Raw genomic sequence first — 19902 nt, 5'->3', positions numbered from 1 at the left:
TTTAGTAAGCAGACTCCTAGTGCAGGACACGTTTGTCAGATTTCAGTATCGAAGTAGCTTTAAGAACTAGGATGGTCCTTGTCGGATTCTTCAAACACATCCGTTTATCGTTATATTCAATTTTAAATAAAAAAATTTACAATAATTTTTTATCGTACAATGTACAATAAACGGATGTGATTGAAATATTTCTAAATCCTCACAAAAAGGATCCGGTGAGATTCTTCATGGTTTAATAACTACTCTTTTAAGAACAAAGGTTTCAAATGTCAGTGTCTGGGAGAGGGGTTACAAATTTACCAAAACACATGTTGCTTTTATTTAACTGCATAAACTGGAGACACCTGTCCTGTCGTGTGAACGTTTAAGGTTTCGGATGGACCACCAGATGAGACCGAACCTAAGTGCCCAGCACAATTAGTAAGGTGGGTCACACACCTCCCGACCAATTAGCTTGTATTGTCCGCTACTAAGAAAATTGACATAATATGATTTTACACAACTGACCAAAACATATTGACGTAATATCGATGATACGTTGATAATTGTTAATCTGTCCATAATAAATGATTGAACCGACCGGCTAGTTATACGTAGCATGAATGTGATTCTTCTCATTGTACCTAATGTTTACAATTGATTTTGTTTGTGTTTTGCATTAATATAAAATTGTGGGGTATCCTTAATTATGTCATTATTTAATTTTATTTATCATAATATATTCCTTGCCATTAATACGAGGAACCAAAGTCATATGAAGTTTAAAATATGATTATTAGCAAGGAGAAATTTTTCAGTGTGACGGAAACACGATCTGGTATACGCAGCGTCATAATACAAGTGGTTAGAATTTTTTTTCAAGTATCCAGTCACTTATATTATGACACTTAGTGTATCGAGCCGTGTTACCCGGACACTGAGAAATCTCTCATTAGCATGGATGATGACTTTGAATGCTTCCTTAATTTGAATTGGGGTTTTTAAAGAAGGAAAAAAAAAAAAAAAAATCCAACTCATGTAAGATAAAACCGGAGAAAATGCTAGTTGTAGATCGCTCTGGATGATAAGGGTTTCTTCGACTTATTGCTCATTGCGTTTCAAATTTAAATCATTTTCATCCTCATAAACTAACTTAAAGTAGTAATATCCTCTATAAATAAAAAATAAAGGTATATAAAAATGATTAAGATCTCATCTCATCTCATGCAATGCAACAACATCGGTTCGGATAGTCATAGACATGGTCTTGAACCACAAAAATTTTAAAATTTTCAAACCTCCTTAGAGATTTTTCAATGTGACTGGTACACGGGGTGGTACACCACGTGTTACTATATAAATGATGAGATATGTGTGCCAAAAGTTAATAGCTTAAAAAATAAAATTTCTTATCACTTATATTAAAACACGTGATGTACCACTTGTGTTCTCATCACAACTAATAATTTCCCCTTAAAAAGGAGGGTCATAAGGGAATGGGACTCACCCACTCACAAAACTCGATTGGGTTTTTGCCGCGTAGCGCACATGATTGGTCACTTTTGTCATCGATTTGTAAATTAGTGTCGACAGAAAGTGAAATTTGTGGGTGGAATTAGATTGCGCCGAACATTCTGGGCACATGCATGTTCTCTCTCTCTCTCTCTCTCTCCCCATTTCAGTTACTCGTTTGCATGGTTTGCCGCGTGTTTTAATCTCCACGGCGGACGTTACTTTCCACATAAAGCCATCTCTTCTTATCTCTTGATTTCCGAACTGCCATTCTTTTGTGGAAAATCCTAATTACAAAGCACAACCACACGTTAACAATTCAAGTTATTTTTATGTCTTACAGTCTAATAGTTCATATACTGTTTACGGAGTAGGCATAGAGTTTCTTTCTACCTGAATTGTGAAACTTTTAATACTTTATGACACAATGTGAAAAAACCGAAACTACAAACATTTGAAGCGTTGTGTGGTTTTTGACCTTGACTTAAAACTCGAGGTGTATTTTGTAATTAGCTCAATCAAGGAGGAAAATAAAAGGAAAGTAAAAGCTCATCATGAGCAAGCAGAAAACCTAAAAGGGAAGTAAATAAAAAAGATCCTCTTTGGCTCTCTCACAAGGCACGTTCCCTTTTCTCTAACGATGGGAATACAGTTTCTGCACTCTCTACCCCTTATGATTTCTTCTTCATAGGTTCTCCTCTCTCTCTCTCTCTCTCTCTCTTCTTCTATCTGTTTCTGACAGTCATGAGTTTTTGTACTTTTTTCCCAGAAAAATCCCACAACTACCCCAACAGGGAGAGAGGCCATAATAATAACATGAGCAGATTGGCTCCTTTCTTGGTCGCATTTCTAGCCACTGCCACCATTTTTAGCTTGTTCCTACTCTATTCTCCAAACCCTTTTTTAATTTCTCCCAAACAGGGTCTTAACGATCTCAATTCTGTTCAAAACCAGACATCCATTCATGCAGCACAGAAAGAACATCAAGCCCCTGATCGCACTAACATCAAGCTCCTACCCCCACCAAGTAACTTTTTCTTGTCACAAACAAAAACCAATTCTTCTTCTTTTTTTTTTTTTTTTTCAAAAATTTTGGATCATTTTCTGAAAAGTTTGATTTTTTTTTGGATTTTGTAGAGAAGGAGGAGGAGTGTGATTTGTTCAAGGGTCATTGGATTCCGGATTCGAGAGGAGCAATGTACACGAATTCGAGCTGCGCCACGATTCCGGAATCAAAAAATTGTTTCAGAAATGGGAGGAGGGACAGGGATTTTCTGAATTGGAGATGGAAACCGGACAAGTGCGAGCTTCCGCGGTTTGACCCGAAAACGTTTTTGGAAATTGTTCGGGGAAAGAAAATGGCGTTCATCGGCGACTCTGTCGCCAGGAACCATGTCGAGTCTCTTCTCTGCCTCTTGTCACAGGTCAGTTCATATTTTGATATTTGATTTGATATATGTTTTTTTAATCTGATGTTCTAAATTACTCTAATTTATACGTACTGAAAAAAAAAGAATTTTACACGGAATTCAAACTTAGTGTAATGTCTTGACCGGCTGGCCTAATCCAGATCTTTAGTTGCTTTATTAGAATTTTATTTTTCAGTGTGACAGTTTTGCATGACCTTGAAATCTGAAACTTATGGAAGAATAATCCGAATACCGGTGGATAAACATTAAACAATATAATTTGCAACGACGTTATACACGTAAACCATTCATAACATAATAAATGACATCAATCGCAATACGAATGGCAGCAATGTGATTTCACTAACATAATAGCAATAATAGTTTGCAAATGCGGATTAGGTCAATTGATTTGGACAATGTGTTATTCTCTTTGTACTCGAATTTGAATCTCATCCCGCAAATTAAAGTAGTTTAGAAACATTGTGACAACTTTGCTTGGTGCTTTATGCTTTGAAGCAACGTCACAATGTCACAGTGCCACAAATGCCATGTATGCAGATCATTACCTTTCGTGCTCGTCTCATTTTTGGAGTGATGACAAGCAATCGTAGTGGTTCAGAATTTAGAGGGGATACTATATTTGCAACAATGTCCACTCATTCTTACGGTGGGGATTATAAGCTACTTAATTAGATGTTCTTAACAGTCAAGAGATTAAGGATGGCAACGAGGCGGGACAAAGCCATGTAACAAATTAACATTTTTGTCTCATCATGTGTATGGAACTCGTGAAGCATTCAGGCTCCACGGGTGTCATCATAGTCAAGACCACTCCTTTTACAGAAGTGTAGTGCCTTGCTATATTGACATGCCATATATGCAATAGTTCTTTATTCAAATAAGTTGAAATGACAGATTACGCTTTAGGAGCATGTACAAAGATTTTCTAAACCCTAATATTATTCCTATTAATCTTGCAGGAGGAAAACCCTAAAGACATTTACAAGTATTCCGATGACCGGTTCAGGATATGGTACTTTCCTCAGTACGACTTCACCCTCATGAAATTATGGTCCAAATATCTCATAGCTGCAGAGGAGAGGATGGTTAACGGTTCAGGATCCAGCATTTTTGATTTGCAACTGGACAAGGTCGACGATAAATGGGCAGAACAGCTTCCGGAATTAGACTACGCTATATTCTCAGGCGGGCATTGGTTTTTTCGTCTAATGTACCTACACGAAGGTGACAAACTTACCGGATGTGTTTACTGTAACGAACCTAATGTCACCGAATACAACAACAGCCAAGCCTTGCGCATGGCTTTTCGAGCTATATTCAAGTACATAAAGGATTGCAAAAACTGCAAGGGAGGCCTCTTGACCTTGTTGAGGATATTTGCGCCAGCACATTTTGAAGGCGGGGCTTGGAACACCGGGGGATACTGCAACCGAACAAGTCCTTTGAGCGAGGGGGAAATCGATTTGGGACGTTTTGATTGGGAACTGAGGAGCATTCAGGTTGAGGAGTTTGAAAGAGCAAAAAAAGAAGGGGAGATGGAGGGGAGGAGGTTTAGGGTTTTGGATATAACTAGGGCAATGCTTATGAGACCGGATGGGCACCCGGGAGCTCACTGGGGAAACAAGTGGATGAAGGGTTACAACGACTGTGTGCATTGGTGCATGCCAGGCCCTGTTGATTACTGGAACCATTTTTTGATGGAGATTATCCGAAACGAGGGAGGAGGGTTTAGGGTTTAGTTAGAACTTAGTACAAACATTCATACAAATCCATACTTAATAGTTTATTATACCTATTTTTTAATTTTGTTTTTCTTACATGGGCGTATAATAATTTTAGTTCAGAGATATAGTATGTCAAGTGAATTGCATAATATTCCCAATGTGAGATTTTTACTACCAATTTGCCAATGTACAACAGATGAAAAAGAAAAAATGTTGAAAACCATTGATCTTTTATTAATTTGAGCACAAAGTGTTCGCCATATATATAGAGGTTGTTTGGCAACGTTAAGATTGTGTCAGATATTCTTCAGACCTAGATAAATTCCCTCCATATTTCAGATTATTTTAGAATATCGCTCAAATGAAAATAAAAGTTCTAAATGCTCTAGTTCAGGTATTTTAAGAGCATTTTCAACCGATAAGTCAAATTTTTATATATAGTATGTGCTTGGAATTTAAAAACGAGTCATGTTCTGGTAAGTTGTAAGTAGATTGTTGGTTGATAATGTCCAAAATTCGGGTCTTGTGCTCTGTGCTGCCTTTCTGCATTAACGGTGGCTTAGATTTTGATTTCTTAGTTTTGTTGTTATATTTTTCCTGGGTAAATACCAACAATTTTTTTTTTTTTTTTGTGCAAACGATATTATCTACACTAAGGGAAAGTGGATGAACTTAACCTCACAATAAACTAGTAATAATATAGTTCAAATTTGTCATTTACTGGTACTTCTTTGGCGGATGTTAGGGTATGAAGAGCAGACAAGGCATCCAAATCTCCCACAATCCATGCAATTAAAATTTAATTAATACAGAATCTGCATTGCCTGCCCCTTAATTATAATCAAGACTCTCTCTCTCTCTCTCTCTCTCTCTCTCTTCTCCCTACCTCCCTCCCTCACACACACACACTCTCTCTTTCTGAGACAGACAGACAGTCATGAGCAGATTGGCTCCTTTCTTCGCATCTCTAGCCATAGCCCACCATTTTCATCTTCTTACTTTATTCTCCAAACCAAGTTGTTCTTTTCTCTTTTAAAATTTGATTTATTTTAGAGTCAGTTTGATTACCATTTCGTTTTTAGTTTTTGTTTCTTGTGCTAGAGATGGAGCGAAAATATATGGGAGGAATGATGAAGGGAGAAGGACGTAGGGACGTGGTGGGAGAAAGGGAGGCGGGAGAGAAGTGCAGGAGTTTATATTAACAGAAAAACTTGAAAGTGCAATTTTTTGGTTTTTATTTTTCATCGTCTATTATTCCTTTTGCATTTCTTCCACCGTCATTTCTTCTCCTTCTTCGTTCCTCCTTCTTCTATACACATTTTCTTTAGCGTAAAAACTAAAAACGAATTGGTTATCAAACGACTTGTGATTTTCTTTCGGTGTGGTTTCAAAAGATATTGCAATTTTTGGTTTCTGCAGAAGAGGAGTGTGACCTTTTTAAGGTCACTGGGTTCCAGAACTCAGAGGGCCAATCTACACCAATACAAGCTGTGCCACTATTCCTGAATCAAGGAATTGTTTCAAATATGGTAGAATAGACAAGGAGATGGAAGCCGGACAACTGCGATGTTCCATGGTTCGATCCAAAGACGTTTTTGGAAATCGTTCGTGGAAAGAAAATGGCTGTTATCGGTGACTCTGTTGATCAGAACCATTTTGAGTCTCTGCTCTGCCTCTTGTCACAGGTCAGTTCAAACTCGGATTCTTGTGTTTTATGTGTGGTTTCTTCAATGATTTACAACATCAACTTGCAGGAGGAATCCCCTAAAGACATTTACAAGGATTTCGAAGATCACGTCACGACATGGTACTTTCCACAACATGACTTCACCCTTAAGAAATTATGGTCCAAATTTCTCATTGCCGCAGAAGAGAGGATGGTTAATGGTACAGGATCCAGCATTTTCGATTTGCAACTAGACAAAGTCGACGAGAAATGGGCAGAACACCTCCCGGATTTAGACCACGCTATATTCTCAGCTGGGCACTGGTTTAACCAGGTAATGTACCTGCACGAAGGTGGCAACCTCATTGGATGCTTCTACTGCAGCGAACCTAATGTCACCGATTACAACAGTAGCCACATCGTTCACTTGGCGTTTCAAACTGCATTCAAGTACATCATGGATTGCAAGAACTGCAAGGGAGGCCTCCTGACCTTGTTGAGGACATTTGCACCGGCACATTTTGAGGGTGGCGTTTGGAACACCGGTGGGTACTGCAATTGAATGAGTCCTTTGAGCGAGGCAGACATTGATTTGGGACGTTCAGATTGGGAATTGAGGAGCATTCAGGTTAACGAAATTGAAAGAGCAAGAAAAGAAGGGGAGATGCAGGGTAAGAAGTTTAGGGTTTTGGATGTAACCAGGGCCATGCTTATGAGACCGGACGGGCACCGCGGAGCTCACTGGAACAAGTGGACGGACGGTTATAACGATTGTGTGCATTGGTGCATGCCAGGCCCTATTGGTTACTGGAACCATTTTCTGATGGAAATTATCAAAATCAAGGGAGGCGTGGTATCTTAGGGCCAATTTGGCATTGTTGTAGCTTTTTAAAGTAATGCTTATGACGTGCTTTGAGAATAATCAGTTGTAAACTAAATGTTAGTTGAAAATAATCTATGCCCCGGTGCTCTATCATATATACCATATTTACGTATTATGACAACCTAGAGCTATTACTCATAGTACTATCACCGTAACTTCCCAGGCTCCAATCAACCAGTAAGCTGGAGTCTTAGTGTTTTTCGACGACTAACAAGTGACATGGACACAAACTCTGGGAATGTTAGTCCTCGACAAAAAACATATATAACCCAGGACATAAATTTCAAATCCTTACCTGAACCCGACAGAAAATTCAAGGAGAATTCATAGTAGACTGATATATCACATTTTATAAACCTTCCCAAATATTCAGCAGATTTTGGGAAGCTACAGACACTCGTGCGCGCAGACGGAAAGGACAACTTCAGTCAACAGTACAGCTAAGCCCTAGAAGAACTTTTGGCTCAATCACAGAGAGAAGAGTCTGATAAGGATGATTACCACAAACCATAGCTAGATTGTTGAAGCTGATAGGTTTCAGATTTCTCTGGAACAAAAATTGCAAACCGACACTAAAGGTTCTACAGTTAATTGGTACAGTACCAGCATTGTTTCAATACAGAGTACACAATCGGAAAACGAAATTTTAATACTATGCAGTGAGTTTCAAATTACTAGAGTAGAAGCATCACAAAAGTGAGAGGAGTCCAACAGATATCTGCAGTGCACACATAGCATACACACACCTTCAGCAGATGATGGTGTTATTTTAATGAGCTAAAAAAACCATAACTAGCAAAGCAAGGTCGATAACTAACCGGCTGGGGCATAGGGTCCAAGTTATTCAAAGACACATGATCTAATCAGTCTATGGAAGATATCCTTCATAAGCCTACATCACAAAAAAACCTATAACAGCTGTATGCCCCGGTGCTCGCACACAGCGTACGCACACCTTCAGCAGATGAAGGTGATGCTTTATGAGCTAAAAAAAACCAAGGCTCAAGATAACTAGTAAAGCAAGGTCAATGACTAACCAGCCCGGGGCACAGGGTCCAAGTTATTCAAAGATACATGACCTAATCAGTCTATGGAAAATATTCTTCATAAGGCTACATCAGAAAAAAACCTATGACAGCTGAAACGTACGCCAGTAGAAGTTTATAACCTAAACCACTGGGGACCATCACACTCTTGATCCAATTTACCATCTTTGATACGGTCTAAACATTAGAGCCAACATAATAAGATGTTCACTCTTTGAATCAATACTCCAATACCACGCAAGCTCGGATATTTTTGGAACAGTCTTATGTATTTTGAAACATCATCAACATGAACAAAACACAGTATCAATCCAAGGGGAAGATAAAATGAAACTATCCAATTCGAAAAACATCAAATTCAAAATCTGTAACTACACTAAGTAGTACCATAGACAGTAATCTACACTAACATCAAAAGGTAACACATATTCAGTAAACAACAACTAAAACTGTAGATTAACACGTAGGCATTGCTCTGAAATCTCATGCTTCCACTGTGTTACCTAGCACAAACGAGAATAGCTCGCGAACCGGCGAAAACTCCACCAATCCAATATCCATTGCATACCCTGCAACCGGCAACTTCAAGTCCCTCAACACGCAAAACGCTTCCGCCAGTCGAGTCTTGGGCACTTCCTGAGCAACAGCACAGTAAGGAAGCCAACAGTCAGTGCGATACTCCTCCCCAATTTCAACACCTTCCTTCTTCATTATCTCGCACAATTGGGACTGAAACTGCAGCAACGAAACCGATGGAGTTGGCGCCAGAAACAGGACGTTGTTGTCATTTGGGAGGCTCCCAATCGAAGAAAAGGACAAGGCCAGAGGCTCTTGCTTGGAGGCGAAGGCTCTGATCACGTTTTCGAGCTTCGCGGGTTCGACGAAGGGGCTTGAGAAGAGGGTGATGTGCGGTCGTGATTCGATTTCGATGAGCTGGGTACTAATCTGACGGCGGGCGAGCACGTTCCAAGCCTTCAAGACCTGGTTTTCGAGGGCTGGATCGAAATAAAGCTCGATTGCATAGCCCTGTGACATTGCCTTGGGATTGAAATTCGACGGAAAGCAATCGAATTGGATCGAAATCAGCACAACCCAGTTTCAGAAACTGAGATCTCAGATTGCCCAGATATCAAAAGTGAAAGATAAACTGAAATCGAAGTGACCCAGAATTGCAAGAACCAAAATTTCGAAGAAAAAATTACAGATTCAAGAAAAATATCACAAAACAAGAACCACCCAAGAGAGATTGGGGTCGAAAAAAGCCTGAGAATTGAAATCAGAAGTGGGGAACAAAAAGCGAAAGAGATGAGATTTTAAAATATGTGAAATGGTGGTTTAAAGTTTCAATCAGAGAGAGACAGTGGGAATAAAGGGGCAATAAAAAATCAAAGGGAAAGCTCGAAAGGGGTTTCCGAAGAGGCTCTGTAGCAGGCTTCGATTTTTGTCTGTTCGGAAATTACAGTGATGGATAAGATAAAGTGGGAGGCAGAAGGGAGGAGGAGCCTTGCACCAACCGTTGAGGAGGAGGAGGGTGCAAGGTCACCTGTTTTTTGGTGGTTGGCTTCTTCAAGTTTATCAAGACTTCGACTCTTTCAACTCTTTCAAAATTGAAGTTTCAAAGTAGAGAGATACATTGGGAAAATTGCTTTATTAATACAAGGAAAAAGATCGATTGCACACAATGAAGGCGATAAAGTAGTAAAAAAAATAAGAAAATGCAAAATAGTGCAAAAGGTGTATTCTTTAGTTTTGACTTGTGAATTCAATTCTAATGAACGATATTAAATTGTTAAAGTAATAATATAAGATTCGAGTGTGGGATGACTAGAATTTACGATAAGATAGAATATTATAAGTACTGAGAACGTCAATGTGATACTGATCGGAAAGCCTTCAATGCTTGGGTTAGCAAATCCGCAAAGTTTTGGCCAAGTATGTTGTGATCGTGAGAATAGTAATCCCTTTCTATAAAGGTGGAAATAGTGGAGCTTCTCTCCTCTTCAACATGAGGTGTTTAGGCATTGAGTATGGTAGTGACACATGTCTGTGAATGCATGGGCCAAAGGTGGGATAACCAAAGCTTTGTATTAGCTAAGTGACAAGTCAATCATTTGCTGCCATGTGTGAAGATTCCTTAAAAAAAAATTATCAAATTGTCAATTGATTAGCATTGGTCAGTTAGTTATCTAATGACCAATATTCAACCAGCATATTGTCACATGATATCGGTTTGATCAGCGGTTGACGGTCGTCCTCCTACCACTTGGTGTAGCGAGGCAACCTTATTTGTATGAGGTGTTCTTGCCGATTGACATATTGATGGCTTTGCTGTAGATCATCTTCTCATTTACCGACTCCTAACGAGTGAATTTCAAAAGGATTAGCCCAAAGAAGTGTAAAACTTACATCTTAATTAATTGAAAATGATTAAAACTTTGTACGATGATCTAATGATATTATTCTTCTTAATTTTCATGGAAAAAGAAGAAAGCCCATCTTAATTCAACCCACATGTATGAAGCCCACTTGAGCTCTAATTTTAGTTGTGGGCTGAAAATAAGTTCGGGCCCAATTCTCACGTCTCCTTCCTCCTCCGTCATCTGCTACACTATCTGATTCAAAAAGATGGAAGTCGTTGATTCTGGAACCTCTGCCTGTATATAAAAAGCCCTTATCGCAAAAGCTTCACTGCTCTCAGACCGACAATCCCGATAAACCCGTTTCTCAGTTTTCTCAAAAACAAAAAAAAGAGCGAAAATAAAAAATGAAAAAGAGGTCGTAAACCCAAAACCCCAGAAGCTGACGACACCGATATCGCCACCATGGACATCCAACCAAGATACCAAATCCACCGCCATAAACGACGCCGTCTCAGTCCCGACGAGCGACACCACCTCCGATCGTTATGAGTTTATTTTCTTAAGATGTTAATTATGTAGCTAATTAGGATTTAGCTGAGAAGTAGCTTGACATTGCAGATTACTTACTTAGTTTGATGGCGGAAGTTTATTAGGATCCAACTTACCACTTTACATTAATTGCCGCATCCTTGCCGTATCTGTGTTCTAGTTTTTGAAAAATTTTACGTGTCTCCGTGTCTGTATCTGTGCAACGTAGCAATTACGTATCATGTTTTGTATTTGGTTTTCCAATCATCTGATGAATATGATGTAATTTTTTTTTTCCTTTTTATAGTTCGTTTCATTTGATATGCTTTGAAAAAGTTGATGCTTTGTTTTCGTGAGTTATTATATTGAATAGTTCTTTTCCCCTTTTTTTCTTTCTTTTGCATGATGCTTTGAGCAATGCTTACGGTCAGCGATGATGAGTTCTGGGGGAATTTCACCCCTGGAGTTTGGAGAGTTACCGCACTCCCAGATGCTGTGACTGTTGCGGGCTACCCTATTGGGGGTGACACAATCTCTGTGACAGGTGGTGTTGTTTCACGTATGGAGATACTGTCTTATGATCATGGATCGACTGAGCTTCTAGGACTGCAGGTTTTCTTTTGGGCATTGTCTTCTACGACCATACGTAGTTACCGACTTACGCACTAAAACCTGATTATCGACCTGTTGTGGCTTCCTCGTTTCCTTTCTTGTAATCCTTTTGCAGATAGGTGCTGCAATAAACTCTGGAAACTCCGGTGCGCCTGCCTTCAATGATAAGGGCAAATGTGTGGGTATCGCATTTCAGTCTCTTAAACATGAAGATGCTGAGAATATAGGCTGTCATACTGACACCAGTTATTAAGCACTTCATTCAAGATTATGAGAAGAACGGGGCATATACTGTATACTGGTTTGTTATAATTTGTAGTTCTCACACTAGGGACACATGATACGATCAGTATTGCATACATTTTAATGCCCTTTAGTTTAGATTCTTGTTATGTTTTTGAGTGAATTTAGTTTGTTTCACTTAGTTTTATGTTTTTTTAAGATTTGAAGAGTGAAGATGAAGAAAGAAGAAAAATGAGCACTTTTGTGATTGAAATGAGTTTGTGTTGATTCTAAAAATTACAAAACCTACGTGGCGCGCAGGCCGAGTAACTAATAAGCTAACTACGCCATTTGGTTGAATGCGGGGCATGCCAACTCATCGGCCGAGCTCGGCCGAGGAGTAAAATTTGTTGATGTCGCGTTGAGCGCGTTGCTGACTTCTTTATCTTGCGACTGCGACTGAGGAAGGAACACTCTCGGTATTTGGGTTCTAGAACTTGAAGACAAGGCTGCTGGTTCTGCAAAGTTCATAAATCATCGGCGCCCGATTCGGTCACCGTGATTATATTCGTAAGAGTATAAACACGTCAAATCGACACCAGACTATACGGACACAAATATTCAAAGGTGATGTATGTCTTGATCGTGAACGTGGTTCGGCCGTTAGAATGCCGAACTCTAAAACTCACTTGTGAATATCCAATCATAAAATCACTCGGCGTTCGGTACGCCGAATGTCGTAACTCGTAACACCTTACTTCGTCGAGAGGACTGATAAGATGACCCCTGCCAATAAGGATTTGAAAACCCTTCTCGGCCGAGACTTGAATAGGTAACCAGTAGGCCTCGACGCAGTGCTGTTTATCCAAACTGAAGGTGCTCATTGGTCGGCTGATTCTACGGCAACAGTGCTGCTTATCCAAACTGAAGGTGTTCGCCGGTTGCCTCCACAGTGCTGTTTATCCAAACTGAAGGTGTGTCAGCGGAAAAAAGAAAAGGAAAACTCTCAAGGTGTTTGAGAGGTTTTGCGCAGGGCAATTGTATGTTGAATTGAAGGTCCTTAATTGTTACATGATTTCTTGTATTTATAGCACCAACTCCTTAAGATCGAATTAAACCCCTATCTGGATTGGGAGTTCTTGCCCCGTTCCAACTTTGCTTCAAACAACCCTACTCCCATTAGGACTTTGAACTCACCCCCCTTTGGGGCTTTATTCATTGCTGGTCGAGAATCCTAGTTACACCAGGACTTCCTCGACCCTCTTTGCTTATCTGGACTACTCCTTTTTGCGATAGGACTCGACCATCCCTGCTAAATGGCCTGGAATCATCAGGCATCCCATAGTATTTTGACACAGCTTTGGGCCGAGCACAAACCTACACTCGGCCCAACAATATTATTTTGGGCCCAAACAGTTTGGCATGCTGGAAGCAGAAGCTGTTTGTGCAGATTAGCCAATTTTACGGATTAAACTGTACTTCCTCATAATGAACCAGCTGTTGAGCCTTATACCATTAGAAAGATACGGAAGTTAGCTTTCAGAGAAATTTTACGGTTCGTGATTCTGAGTTTCCTATAAGACATTTGAATGATTCTTGTACCAGATGTCGGTCAACCAAGTCTATGTGGAAATTGCAAAGTCTATTGGGTTTTTTAAGTCATAATTCAGTCGAAGCCCAAAACCCAAGATAGAACACGTTGGAGATGACTTTAATCATATTTCAAATGGGTCTGGAGTAATTTACTTGGGAAGCTTACTTGCCACATCATTAGTTGTCTAATACAAATGAGGGAAAGATTGCAAAAGACCTAAGGATGCTAGGATTTTGACGAATATATCAAGGAAAGAAGGAAGCTAGGGCAGGTTCTTTACTCGGACTAGGATTCTTTGCGTGTTTTTGGAGAAGTAGCAGCCGCCGACCATCTTTGCTATCCATCTTCATCGTTTGAAAGTTTTTCATGTTTTTAAGATTTTTAATTATGTTTTCGTATTCTATGAGCGACTAAACTTTTTTTCTAGAGTTAGGATGATGCCCTAGCATGGATGTTTATGGTTTTTAATGTTATTCATTGGATTTCTAGTTTCTTTCAGATGAATGTTTAATCACTGTTTGAATTGTTACTTTTTGTTTGAGTTCTCTGATTGATCACCTTAAGACTTTGCATCTAGTAAGATTGGAAGATGAATTTGACGCTGAACTAGCAATATAATTCAATTAGCTTCTTGTGGTTAAGCGTGGTAAGTTACATTATTGCTTGGCAAAGAATAATGGTTTGCTTGTTTCCCTTGTTTTCTAGAGCGTAAAGAGTCCTACTTGTAAAATTTATGCCTTAACCAGGATAGATTGTATGTTAGGATATACGATCTCTACCTGAACTAGGAGAGAACCATTTACTTAAGGAAAACTATGGTCTAATGTGCCTGACAAGGACTTAGATATTGGAATTATCATCTAAAGAATCAAAACATCCATTGAATGCATTGAAACCTAAACTAGATTGCTTGTGGTTGATTCCTAATCCCTATACTTTTCATCACTTGCCTTAAAACACAACATTTTCTTCTCTTTAATCTTAGTTTTAATTTTAAGGTTCTGTTTTTGTTCGTTTATAAAATCATCACAACAAACTTTTCACATTTTTGATTGAATTATTAATGAACATCGAATCTAGTTTGTTGTTTGGGTTCATATTTTCGTGTTTGCGTGCTTTCAATATAATTAGATTCGGTTTAGTTTATCAAATTGGAGGTTGAATTAGAATCCTCGTGGGAACAATACTTGGGCTTGCAAAACGCTATATTACGACTATTTTGTGCACTTGCAAGTTTACAACAACACATTGAACCTTGGATTACCATTTGTTTTGGGTCACTGAAATCGTTCGGTTTTAGGGCTAAGTTGTTTTTACTCTACTTTCATGGCTAAGATGGCTTACATTTTTTCAAAATTGTTGTAGGTACTTGTTGCTGACATTAATATTGAATACAATCAGGTTAATCTCTCTCTGTCCACCCGTGCATGCAGGCTTTGTGCTTTTCTTTTGGTGGCTGAATCGCTTTGTTCTCGGTGCAGATGGTTGTCCTAGAGACGAAAACTGCCAAGGCAGCAACGCTTGATATGCTTCTTACACATTGCATGCCTTCAGCTACGTCTGATGACCTCAAGTCTTAAGTCTTAAGACTTCAGAGAGGGGCTATTCCCATAGATGATGACCAAGTCTTTCAGACTTAAGAGAGGACCTATCCCCATAGACTAAGTTTAGAATACTCGTAAAAGGAAGGGAGAGATTCATTGGTCGTTTGTTGTCATGATCGGCTTTCGAAGTATTTGCAGATGACTTTCCTTTCTTTTGTTTTTGTATTCATATGGGACGGGTTTTCACATTTTAATTTTGAGGATTCATTTGAAAACGCGTTTAAAATAATTGAAAGCTTTTGTTGAAAATATTTTTGAAATCAATTTTTAATAAAATTACAAGTAAATCTTGGAAGAGCATTTGAAGTTCTTTTAAAATACAAATATTTTCTCTAAAAGCACTTTCAATCATTTTTTTTCAAACGAGCCCTAGAATTGGGTAAGTTAACCACATGAACTATTTGAATTAGCCAATTAACCCCTCACTGTCAAATTCATTGAAATTTTATCCACTTTTTCGTCAAATAATGACACGTAACTAGCACGTAATTTACTTTTAAGAGTAAAATCGTTCTAGTATTTGACGACAAAATACATAAAATTTTATCAAATCTGACAGTGATGGATTAATTGGCTGATATCAATACTTCAAAGTCTAATTTGTCAAAAAATAGTTTAGTAAGTCAATTTTAATTATTTAACGGGTCAATGGCAGTTTACAAATACTTTTTTTTTTATCAACACATCTATCTTTAAGAAAGATACTCTAATTTACTTTAATCTAAACTACGAGATTTTAGAAAATATTCAAATTTATCGGTGTACCAGATCCCAACAGGATCTTCTTCTGATGAGGATCCTGCAGATTTGTACATCGTATTATTAGTTTTTATTGTTTGTATTTAATTTTAAATAAAAATATTTAAAATAATTTTTAATCGCATTATGTACAATAAACAAATATAATTCATAAATTTCGGATGAGAATTCGATGAGTATCCGGATTCAGATCAACTCTCGTAGACTAGAATAATAACAGCGGAGGGGTGTCGTAAGGTTTAGGCTATGTTGGTCAACTGTACTCATGACCTGGCTTCTCTACTCTTCTAGTTCTCATACACTTCCATTCTCTCTTATTTGTGCGGTTACGATTAAATCACGTCAACATTTCATATCACTATTATTTTTTGTCTTACTATCTTTACAAAAAATTAATATAAAATATTAACGTGACTTACCTGTAATCGCACAAAATAATAAGAGTACCAGGAGGGACGAGAGTCTATGGAAACTGGGGCCGCTGAGAAGCCGGGTCCTGTACTCACAAGTCTGAAGACTCTTTGAACACTTTCCGCTATGTGAACCCAGTAACGTAATTCCCGCGACGCGTAAGCTTTTCCCTCCGCCTTCATTTTCTTGTCCTCTACTCCTCCCTCGGTTTTTCTTACCCCGCAGCTTCGACGAAGGCCGCCGTTGACTCCAGCGAGTCTCCGACGGCCAAAAGAACAAAACCCATTTTCTATGACGACCCACCGGCGCCCAACCACCCAAACCACCCCCATTCCACGCCTTTTCATTATATAATCAAAACTAAAATCCCAAAACACATAACCCACCATTTGATCCAACACTATGCATATCCAACGCATCAGTCCCGCCAGCGCCGCCACCGTGAGCGACGCCGTTTCCCTCCCTCCCGCAACCGAGCCCATCAAGATATCGGCTTTCGGACTCCCCGACCAAAACGGCGCTTGTGGGAGAGATTTGTCGGTCGTTTCGGAGCCGCTGATGACGGTGCCGAGGTGGGAGAGGGTGGGGAGAGTTGTCCCGTCCATGGACGCGGTCGTGAAGGTGTTCTGTGTCCACACGGAGCCGAATTTCTCGCTTCCGTGGCAGAGGAAGAAGCAGTACAGCTCCAGCAGTAGTGGGTTTGTGATTCGGGGCAGGAGGGTTTTGACCAATGCGCATTCGGTGGATCATCATACCCAGGTCAAGCTCAAGAAACGGGGCTCCGATACCAAGTACTTGGCCACCGTGTTGGCCATTGGAACCGAATGCGATATCGGTATGCAGACAATTTTAGATTTGCTTTTTGTAATTGCATAGTAATCCTTGAGGTGAATGCAGTTTAAAGTTTGCATCTTTTGTCGATTTTAATTCCGGGTTTTCGTTAATTGGTGATGCTTCCTTGTATGCAACGGTTTTACATTTGCATTTGTAATTGCATAGTTGTTCTTTGAGTTTGCTGCAATTTAGAGTTTGTTTCTTTTTCTTCTTTTGCGTTGCAATTTAAAGTTTGATGCTTTACTTTCAGCGATGCTTACGGTGAGTGATGATGAGTTCTGGGAAGGGATTTCACCTGTGGAGTTTGGAGATTTACCAGCACTCCAAGATGCCGTGACTGTTGTTGGGTACCCGATTGGGGGCGACACAATCTCCGTGACGAGCGGAGTTGTGTCGCGAATGGAGATACTGCCTTATGTCCATGGCTCTACTGAGCTTCTGGGAATGCAGGTGGTTATCTTATATAGTCTCTTACATGAAAATGAAATTTTGTCCGTCTGATTTCGAGTCTTGACTTGTGTTTTGGGGTCATTGGGATGCTTTTTTGCAGATAGATGCTGCAATCAACTCTGGAAACTCTGGTGGGCCTGCCTTTAATGATAAGGGAGAATGTGTGGGAATTGCATTCCAGTCCCTCAAACACGAAGATGCGGAAAATATAGGCTATGTTATACCTGTACCAGTTATTATGCACTTTATTCGAGATTATGAGAAGAATGGTGTCTATACAGGGTTTCCAATTCTCGGGATTAAGTGGCAAAAGATGGAGAATCCTGATCTTCGTATGTCAATGGGAATGAGACCTGATCAAAAGGGTATCCGAATTAGAAGGCTGGAACCTACAGCTCCAGAATCTCAACTGCTAAAGCCATCTGATGTTATTCTTAGTTTTGATGGGGTTAACATCGCTAGTGATGGCACAGGTATACTTTCTCTTTGTGTGTTTGCTTACTTTTCATGTCACTTTTGCTTTCATGCCCCCGTTGGTGACTCTCTATAGAAGAGTGGCAGATGAAATGATTCAGAAGTAATTCCAGTTTGTATCAATTTTCTAGTTCCATTCAGGCATGGAGAGCGCATAGGTTTCAGTTACCTTGTCTCTCAAAAATACATAGGTGACAATGCCCTAGTAAAAGTTCTTCGAAACTCGGAGACACTTGAGTTTAGCATTAAACTAGCAAAACACAAGGAGCTCATCCCTTCACACATTGAGGGAAAACCTCCCTCCTATTATATCGTTGCTGGATTTGTTTTGACAGCTGTATCCCTTCCATATCTGCGTTCTGAGGTGTGCCCTTGCTTCCAATTCTCTCTCTTCTGTGCTCATTCTCTCTAAGACTGTAATATGTATGTGTTCATTAGTTTCTGCCTAATGCATCCAGGTTTAATTGTACAGTGAACATGATAGATTTGTTTACCATGCTAAATCTTAACCTCGGTGTTTACTTATTTGCAGTTTGGAAATATATTTGACGTTCCAATTAAACTGTTGGACAAGCATTTACATGCAATGGCGCAGTCTACTGATGAACAGCTCGTTGTTGTTTCTCAGGTTTCTCTCTCGCATTCTATTTTTCTCATGCTTTTCCATATTAGCATAAGTTCTCGTTGCCCTGATTTTATGGCTAACATTGTGCAAAATTGTGCTAGGTACTTGTTGCTGACATTAATATTGGATATGAGGACATCGTTAACAATCAGGTCAGAGACTAAGCTTTTCCGTTTTTTCTTTCTTTATCTGATGCAGCAAATGACGGTGAAAAGAATCGGTGATATAACATCTTATACACTTGTGTAATTATTCTGTGAAATGTGCAGGTTCTTACTTTCAATGATATGCCTGTGAAGAATCTGAAGAGCTTGGTGATCATGGTTGAGAATTGTGATGACGAGTACTTAAAGTTTGGCCTTGAATATAATCAGGTCTTTTTCTGTTTCTTTATCTCACGCACACACAAATACATGAATATATGCATGCATGCTATGCATTTTTCTTTTGTTGGCTGAATTGTGAGTTGCATACTTCCCGTGCAGATGGTTGTTCTGCAAACAAAAGCTGCCAAGGCAGCGACACTGGATATCCTCACAACACATTGCATATCATCTTCCATGTCTGATGATCTTAAGACTAAAGAGAATGCTTTAGAGGAAGTAAGTTCTATGGCCGATGACCTTAGAGATACGATCTTAGAGAAAGTAGAGGCTGTCTGCTGGCCTTAAGACTCAATTCAAAATTTAAGAGCAAACGCAGAAGATCACTTCACCTCTAGCTTTTTACGCAAATGATTTTTAGGATGCTCTTATAGGAACCATGTATAAAACTTATCCCGACCAAATTTCCGAGTAGAGCGATTGTGGGATGAGTTCTTTACTTTTACTTTTAGTCGGAGAATATGCGATACTATGGGTAAAAGGAAACAATGTCACTTGTACAATAGCATATTTCGGGTTGTAAAATTATTTTTATGAAATAAAGATTACATCAGAAAGTTTCATACAACTTAAAAGTATCCTCTCTCAAATCATGTCCAGATCCCTCCCAAGCTCTTCCTCAAGTGTCTAAGTCTAGGATGACCTTGTAAAGTTTGATTTCGAGCTAGTTGTTACGTCCACTCCATCGAGATGAGGCGACTTCCAAGATTGAAAATCGCCGTTAAGTTGAGTTCCATCCATAAACAAATGTCGTCGATTATTTAACTTAAGGGGTCTCATTCCTCATCACCACTGTCGTGCAT

The 19902-nt window shown here is 39.3% G+C and overlaps 3 protein-coding genes and 1 pseudogene across 4 annotated transcripts; 3 read left to right on the top strand and 1 right to left on the bottom strand.

The window, feature by feature from the left end:
* The first annotated feature begins 2070 nt into the window (after positions 1-2070).
* Positions 2071-4882, top strand: LOC137740342 (xyloglucan O-acetyltransferase 4-like). 2 transcript variants are annotated; one of them, XM_068480204.1, is made up of 4 exons: positions 2071-2182; positions 2261-2518; positions 2629-2915; positions 3884-4882. In XM_068480204.1, exons 2-4 carry the CDS (start codon positions 2308-2310, stop codon positions 4661-4663), a joined length of 1278 nt encoding a protein of 425 aa, XP_068336305.1. In that variant the 5' UTR covers positions 2071-2182; positions 2261-2307; the 3' UTR covers positions 4664-4882. The 2 variants fall into 2 exon arrangements, with proteins under 2 accessions (XP_068336305.1, XP_068336304.1); XM_068480203.1 differs by lacking the exon at positions 2071-2182 and having other exon boundaries at positions 2195-2518.
* A 1385-nt stretch (positions 4883-6267) lies between these two features.
* LOC137740344 (xyloglucan O-acetyltransferase 4-like) lies at positions 6268-7138 on the top strand (annotated as a pseudogene).
* Positions 7139-8551: 1413 nt separating this feature from the next.
* LOC137739810 (uncharacterized) lies at positions 8552-9879 on the bottom strand. Its single transcript, XM_068479525.1, has one exon. It carries the CDS (start codon positions 9276-9278, stop codon positions 8727-8729), a length of 552 nt encoding a protein of 183 aa, XP_068335626.1. The 5' UTR covers positions 9279-9879; the 3' UTR covers positions 8552-8726.
* A 6520-nt stretch (positions 9880-16399) lies between these two features.
* LOC137741127 (protease Do-like 9) lies at positions 16400-19449 on the top strand. Its single transcript, XM_068480927.1, has 8 exons — positions 16400-17168; positions 17418-17617; positions 17718-18090; positions 18223-18455; positions 18624-18719; positions 18818-18868; positions 18986-19090; positions 19202-19449. Exons 1-8 carry the CDS (start codon positions 16736-16738, stop codon positions 19385-19387), a joined length of 1677 nt encoding a protein of 558 aa, XP_068337028.1. The 5' UTR covers positions 16400-16735; the 3' UTR covers positions 19388-19449.
* Positions 19450-19902: the final 453 nt, after the last annotated feature.

Source organism: Pyrus communis, chromosome 7 (assembly GCF_963583255.1).
Source record: "Pyrus communis chromosome 7, drPyrComm1.1, whole genome shotgun sequence".
In the NCBI taxonomy this organism is placed as follows: domain Eukaryota; kingdom Viridiplantae; phylum Streptophyta; class Magnoliopsida; order Rosales; family Rosaceae; genus Pyrus; species Pyrus communis.
This window is presented reverse-complemented; position numbering and strand designations above follow the sequence as displayed.